Genomic DNA, 8,127 nt, shown 5'->3' with positions numbered 1-8,127 from the left:
AGTATGCGAAGACATATCCTCAACGAAGTGCCCAGATAAATCAGTTCACCCTTGGCTGTAACTAAACGCTGTCTAGTGACTTGTGATCGACAGGGCTTTACCCTCTGACAGCCAGATTCATTGTTGGGACAGCAACCAATCGTCGGGTTTGACGACATGAGCCTAATCAAAGTTGGAGTATAAAAAGCCCCCTTGGAATATATAAGGTACACCAGTGTGGCAAGCTGTCTCTCAGATTGCATTTGCTTTCACGGATCTGTTTAGTACTAAAAGGAACAGGGAAAGGGAAAGCGGGGGGAAAAAAAGAAAGAGAAAAAAGCTGCACTGGATGTGAGATCATGCAAAAGCTAGCGATCTATGTTTATATTTACCTGTTCATGCTGATTTCAGTTGATCCGGTGGCTCTTGATGACGGCAGTCAGCCCACAGAGAACGCCGAAAAAGATGGACCGTGCAATGCTTGTATGTGGAGACAGAATACAAAATCCTCCAGAATAGAAGCCATAAAAATTCAGATCCTCAGCAAACTGCGCCTGGAACAAGCTCCCAACATTAGCAGGGATGTTATTAAACAACTTTTACCCAAAGCTCCTCCGCTACAGGAACTGATTGATCAGTACGACGTCCAGAGAGACGACAGTAGCGATGGCTCTTTGGAAGACGATGACTATCATGCCACCACCGAAACGATCATCACAATGCCGACGGAGTGTAAGTAACCCTGCTGCTTTCGCCTCCCGCTGCTCCTCTGAGAGAGTTGTCTCCCTGCTGTAGAGCCACGCAACTCCTCCTCGGGCTCTCCCAACAGGCTGCTGGCTGAAGTCTGCTACAGGGAGGGAGAGGAGCGTTATTGCTAAAGAATTGCAGCCAGGTTCAGATGACCGTGTTGCGATCCTTTGTTTTACGGTTCGGTTTTCGGCTCCTTATAACGTGTATGCCCTGTAGCACTCAGGATTTGCCCATTGCCTTAGAAAGCAAAGGGAGATCTGCAGTTTAGTTGACTTCGTTATCTGCAGCACTCGGGGCATTTCCTATCACAAATATAAAGTACAAGTGCAGATAACGAGATAACTATATTTTTCTGAGGGAGGTTTCACTGGCCAGTATTTTTAGAAGCAATAGAAATCAGCAGAAATATAGCTTAGAGCACTAGACCTACCTAACTGCAACATGCTATAGCAAGTGCAAGTATAGAGTTAAATTCTTGCTTCTTTGCTGATCCCATAAACTAGCACCACCCACCTCTGAGTTAAAACTATATATTTAAAGCAAATATGTGTGTAACAGATTTAAATGTTAAAATGTCCATGCTACAGCAATCAGCTCTAGTAGTCGTGCCAAGGAAGAATGAAGGCATTTACTGAATGAGCAGATTCTGAGTTATCTTCTGAGTGCTAAACATCTGCTATAGCTCCTATCAAGTATCTTTTGCACAGCTAATACTATAGTATCTTATGTTCTTCATCAGCTAAAGTATTTGGCTATGGCAGCTGGTTTTTTAAATAACACTTACGAATATGATGTCAAAAAGGAAAAAATATGACAGGACACGTAAGGCATGTTAGCAGTTACACATATCATTACAATACACACACTAGAATAATACATCAGCTGCTCTAGGCAGCTAAAAATGTACACATCGATGAAAAAGTAACTTCATCTGTAAAATTTTTTAACTCATTAATTTATAAGTTGTGTACTTCATAGCAATATATTACCGCAGCCTTATCACAAAGTTGAGGTCTGCCAGCAGTTTTATTTCAGCCTATTATGTCCAAGGCTTTACAACTATTTTTAATTAAACTGTTACATAATTACAGTGACTGAAGAAAAGTCATTGTACTTCGTTGATCTGAATTAATTTCCTACTTTTTTGTAAAAAGCCCTTGAACTATTTTAAATGCACTAAAGAGACAGGCATCTTAAGTGGTGAGATTTATGAACGTCAAATCCCTGCACCATTTAAGATTAGTATTACCCATTTTATCCTGGCGTGGAAAGATATTGCCATGACTAGGTATGACAGCTGCATCGTAGGCTACAGGAAGGAGGAACACAGCACTGCACGTGACTTTCCTATAATACTGTTCAAATTAAAAGAAAACAAAATGATCCTTAGATTAACACTCTTTCAATTATTTTTTCCCGTTGAGAAAAGAAATCAAGTGTTTGTGTAGTTTGCCCATGGCTGCCTCTGTTTGTATGATGTGTAGCACACTAAGGCTATTTAGTAAATCAGAAAAAGCTACATCACCACACACATGTTGAGTCAGCCTCTGCAAAGTTGCTATTCTGCATGCTTTATGAAGGTCCTCAGGAGATGACTAGCAGAAGTGAGTTGGTAGTAGTCACTGTGAAGTGGAATAGGCTGTGCCCTCTCCCCAGGTAGGTTTTGTTTGGGAAAGAGGCTTTTTTGCAGCTATACAGGTCAGCCCACAGCACTGGTACCACTGGTCAGAGCCCCAGGCACGCTGAGGACCGCAAGGGTCCTCCACAGCATGCATCTTCCCATGACTGCCCATCATTTCCGAGTTTCAGCCTGAACACACCTCCGCTCTGCTTAGCCTACAGAGCACCAGGCACCAACTAGAGCTAGTTAGAAAACAATTAGCCAAACCTCATTTCAGCCTGTTTACAAAATGATCATCAGTTCCTTGTCACATGATGTTACTTTTAGGTGATAGCATGATTTTGTTGACATCCATTAAATTTGCTGTAGAGCGTAAACCACAGAAAATGAGTTAAGTTAAATGCACTTTGTTACTGGTACTTTTTAGAACATATTGTAAGACTTCCTACATGGTCTGGAAAAAAAAAAGGGTTTATATGTGCATATTTTTTTTTGTTCCCTGTTCAGTAATCTGTTCTTTCCATTCATTTATAGCTGATTTTCTTGTACAAATGGAGGGAAAACCAAAATGTTGCTTCTTCAAGTTTAGCTCTAAAATACAATATAACAAAGTAGTAAAGGCACAATTGTGGATATACTTGAGACAAGTCCAAAAACCTACAACAGTGTTTGTGCAGATCCTGAGACTTATTAAACCCATGAAAGACGGTACAAGATACACTGGAATTCGATCTTTGAAACTTGACATGAGCCCAGGCACTGGTATTTGGCAGAGTATCGATGTGAAGACAGTGTTGCAAAATTGGCTCAAACAGCCTGAATCCAATTTAGGCATCGAAATAAAAGCTTTTGATGAGAATGGACAAGACCTTGCTGTAACTTTCCCAGGACCGGGTGAAGATGGACTGGTAAGTTTATTTAGAAAAATCCCATTTAAATATCTTGCATTTTATTGGAAGGTATTTCAGTTGTGTTTTAAGGATAAAATCGAAGCATTGTTTAGGGAATGGAAGATAAAAGTTCTCTATATCCAGTTCTTTCGTTCTTTGCTCTGTGATCACGTCAAAGTCAATAGCAACCCTGTGCCTCCATTTCCCTATTTGAAAAATTAAGACAAATTGCAGTACTTCAGAGGGATGTTGAGAGGCATTAACTAGAAAATGTTTTGGTAATTACTGATGGATGGTACTATCAAAGTAATGTTGTTTTCAAATTTGAGAGCGAATACTGCTTAATAAGCAGTTATTTTACATAAAGCTAAAAGAATAGTCGTTAGATTCTTGCATTGATAGGAAAGTTGCCTCCGATATTGCTGACAAAGCAAAGGAGTTTCTCCCTGCTCTGTATGCATATGTTTTCTATTAACAACAGCAAGAATGATCTATGTTTATGAAGGTGAGAACAGATCTTCTTCATAATGTTAAGTTCTGTACCTTTCAGTATGTGATAGAGTGCATCATTCCACCTATTAGAAATGTTTGAATAGAGAAATTGTGCTTGATACAATAAATGAGTCATAATGATGAGAAAGACCTGGTTTCTTTTTGTAAGCATAGACGAACAGATTAAACCTGAAGTGTACCAGTTAAACTACAGCATTTTCCTTGTTATTTGTTTCTGCAAATCACTAATCATCTACAGCCTATAAAAATTCCTGAACCTATCACAACTGAAAAAATCACAACCAAGAAATCCCTCCTTTTGATTAAAGTATAAAAAACATTATTTTACCTTTACTTCTATGCAGTAGATCAATCTTTTTATCACAGAATCATAGAATCATTTAGGTTGGAAAAGACCTTTAAGATCATCAAGTCCAACCGTATTTATGTAGCTATGTAACGTTTAACTTCATAGCAGTATAATGCAGTTAAAAGAACTTAAAGGGAAAATGCTGTGATATCTTAACTGTGGATCCAGTACGGATGTGGATCTCCCATAGCTGAAACATGCCAGCTGGATATCATTATAAGGAACGTCCTCACCACCTCCATCCATTCAAATACCCAGCGCTGTGTTCTCACCCGTGGTTACCATAATCTGTAAAAACAAGCCCGGCAGGGTTAAATGCACGGCTGATAATGGAAGAGGAGTTTTCTCTTCCCCCTGGCTCCTCCCCGGTACAGGGATGCTCCTCTCACCAAGCCCCTCCCCATATCATATACCTTTGGGAGGAGCGTCTCCAGCAGCTGGACAACTTGCAGACGTAAAAGCAGGTATCTTGGAAGGGACAAACCTGCGTAACAAAGTTAGCTGGGCTCTTATTTACTCCTAGGGAGCTGTCTTCCTTCATGGGACAGCCCGGTCAGTGCCAAACCAACACACAGGGCTGAAATCAGTGCATAGAAGGGAGGAAACTTCAGGAACTTTTTTAAACTCGTGATCGAAAAGGTTGCAATTTCTTTCTATTCTCAGTTGGTGACCATGGAAACACACCTTGGGTAGGAAGCACGTGGCTCGGATATCTGCCAAAAGTACATTCCTGGCTGCAGGGCTCTTTCGGGAGTCAAAATATTAGCTGCCCCTCCAAATTCAGTAGGGTAAATTCAGCCCTCTGGCAGAGGGGAAAGCTGTGAAGTATAAGTAACCTGCACTAGCAGGTGAAACACTCATTTCTACTGCCATTGCAGTCATTGAAGAACAGTAGCAATGATGGAGTGATTTTTCTCCTCCTTGGTCTGGACAAGAAGCCTTCCTTGATATCCAGAAAGAACTGAATACGATTTTAACGGAGGGAATTTCAGAAGGACTCACAAAAGGAAGACCAACACCAGTCATCCTGCCCTTGAAAAGTATTTGGAGTTCTTTGTTTCCTTTTGGGAGTTCTTCTATAGAAAAAAAAGTAGCTCTTATTTTGGGGTTTAAAACAAAAAACCAAAACCCACAGCAAAAGTAAAAATCAAAATTTCTGAAATCTTTTAGCATTTAGTAGAAACGATGCTAGTACTGAGATGATGGTGATTTCAGGAAGAGATACTCAGAAATTAAAGCTCTTTATAGAGAAATAGCATGGAAATACTGGTCCTCAGCATGAAAAAGAGGAATAATCCTTGAGCAGAGATCAAACGTAGCAGAGATTTGCAGGAGGGCAAAGTCTCGATTGCAAACGTTATTTGAGGATATTAATTTGATACATCTATGTCTGAAATATTATATATTAGCATGTTTTTACTGAACTTAGGCTTACCTCAGTAATGCTTCCGATCCCTTCTCCTCTCCTCACAGAACCCATTTTTAGAGGTCAGAGTTACAGACACACCGAAACGGTCCCGCAGAGATTTTGGCCTCGACTGCGATGAGCACTCGACAGAATCCCGATGTTGTCGCTACCCACTGACAGTGGATTTTGAAGCTTTTGGATGGGACTGGATTATCGCACCTAAAAGATACAAAGCCAATTACTGCTCTGGAGAATGCGAATTTGTATTTTTACAAAAATACCCGCACACTCACCTCGTACACCAAGCAAACCCCAGAGGTTCAGCAGGCCCTTGCTGCACGCCCACCAAGATGTCCCCCATAAACATGCTGTACTTCAACGGGAAAGAACAAATAATATACGGCAAGATACCAGCCATGGTTGTAGATCGCTGCGGGTGCTCATGAGATCATCATCAGATCCACCACTTCATAAATTGTGGAAGCTACCAAAAGGAAAAAAAAAAAGTTATACCCCCTCACCAGTCTTTGAAACTGTGAAGTTACGTACACTAGGCATTGCCAACATCCCACGTGCTGCGTGATAGGCTATGGCACAGATTCAGTGCGGCACCAGCTACAGAACGTGAACTAAAGGACAATATAGTTACCTAACGGCTGGCTCGGAGCCAGCAAAAAAGAAAAGCTACAATCAAAATCACCGGATTTAACACATGAAGTTCTTACATTGAGAGGGAACCAATATTCAGTCATTCAGACGCAAATTTATATGCGGGTTTCAATACACGTTGGTAACCAAAAGCAAGCTCCTTCTCACCTGAAGACGGAAGGAGCGGGCTTTTAAGTCCATTTCTTCACAGCTTCACTTAATATCGTATTTACAGGAAAATATATACTGGTTAACATATACACCACTACACAATACCACCAGAATCATCCTTAAACACTTGAATATATAGTGCAGAATTGTGAAATGTATCAGATGAAATTCCATATTAATGGACAAATCCTGAAATTAGGGGTGGCGTAGTGTATTTAGCGTGTTTCCATTCCTTTTTCTCATTAGTATGTTAGTACTCAATGGCAATGGTGCTACGTAAGCAGGCTGAGTAAATAGATAGTTATCTAAGTGAAAGAATTTAGACTAATAATGAATTTGCCCTATCCTCAGGTACACTATTCAACATTCGCAAGAAATAGGTGTTTTTTAAATGAAAGGGAATAGTTTTCTAGATGTAGTAAAAACAAAAGGCAGCAGAGAAGTCTTAACGTTCAAATCGTAATCCCACATTATTACCTGCCTTTGCAACATTACCGTTTGCACTATGATAAACCAATGCAAATAGTTGGTTGCTACAGATACTGTTTAAAAAACCACTTTGATATAACTGACTTGTGTAATATGTATGCATCAATATTTTGTACATAAATGTTTATTTTTTAATCACTGTTGGTATATGTTCTTTGAAGAAAAGAATGACTTTAACCTGTACTTTAGTGTAATAAACAAAAACCAATATTCTCTTCATAATATAATTTCCTGGATTTTAACACAAATGATAGGTAGGAACAATGCAACAAAGTAAACCATATGTTGAGAATGATACTGCATTTTATATGTTTTTTACATTGGTATGAGCCATCTGTGATAAATGATGGGTGTTGACTTGTTTATAAGGTTCTTTGAGTTATTGTTTTTATGGTCATTTTGATCCACAACTGAATTTCCATACTTTGAATGTTATGTCCATAAGTAATGATGATACCACAAAAGATTGCTAGTAAATGCATTTTATTATATTTAAAAGTTTGCAGCAAAGTATTATCTTATTTGAGTAAATACATGGATTTCCACACAAATTCTGTACATTTTCTTATGATAAAAAATTAATTGAAATTAAAAAAATCTATTTACTATAAAGTCCATTTCATTTTACATGTGAAATACAACTGATAAAACAGGCATTTGTTAGGCCAATCCAATCGCTGTTAAAACATCTTCATGTTAGTATGATACACATTTTTGTTATATTCCAGAATTCAGTTTCCTTTGTTCCCTAAAACTGCAAAAATGCTTGATTTTCTTTTCCTTCTATACATTTCCTTCTCCTTTCATACATTTTCTGCCTAGGTGGTAGAGATTTTGTACTGAGTTTTCTACCTTTTTCTATTTGTACGTAAGGACATTAAAATTTAAAGTTTGAGCGATGAGGTTTGAAACTTAAAAGCAAACAGATTTTGTACGATTTCTTTTGAACTATTAGGAGTTCTGCTAAAGCTGCGTCCGAGCATCAAGCAGATGTTCAGCTTCTCCTGATGTAGTTCATCAGAGCAGGTCTCTGGGGCCCTTAAATACACTTTCAATTTAGTTTCCCACAAAACACAATCAGAGCGAATAGAAGATAATTTAAAAATGCTTAGAATAGGGAGTCCTGGTGAAACCGCAAGAAGTAAAAGCACAGCGCAACTCCTTCTCCAAAACCAAGCTGACAGAATTAAGGGAGAAGTCCTAGGTCTGTTGACATTAACAGCAAAACTTGTGCTGGCTTTAAGGGAGACCAACGTTTTGCCCTTTGACTTTTAACTCGTGACATTCAGGCACCAGACAGTCCCTGCTC

General features: G+C 39.1%; 1 protein-coding gene across 1 annotated transcript; it reads left to right on the top strand.

Moving 5' to 3' along the window:
- The first annotated feature begins 224 nt into the window (after nt 1-224).
- Nucleotides 225-7,713, top strand: MSTN (myostatin). The gene is made up of 3 exons (XM_068407836.1): nt 225-711; nt 2,885-3,258; nt 5,576-7,713. The coding sequence occupies exons 1-3, from the start codon at nt 339-341 to the stop codon at nt 5,954-5,956; spliced, it is 1,128 nt and encodes a 375-aa protein (XP_068263937.1). The 5' UTR covers nt 225-338; the 3' UTR covers nt 5,957-7,713.
- The last annotated feature ends 414 nt before the right edge of the window (nt 7,714-8,127 follow it).

This window comes from Nyctibius grandis, chromosome 9 (genome assembly GCF_013368605.1).
Source record: "Nyctibius grandis isolate bNycGra1 chromosome 9, bNycGra1.pri, whole genome shotgun sequence".
NCBI classification, from domain to species: Eukaryota; Metazoa; Chordata; class Aves; order Nyctibiiformes; family Nyctibiidae; genus Nyctibius; species Nyctibius grandis.
The sequence above is the reverse complement of the archived record's forward strand: the minus strand, read 5'-3'. Positions and strand labels throughout refer to the sequence as shown.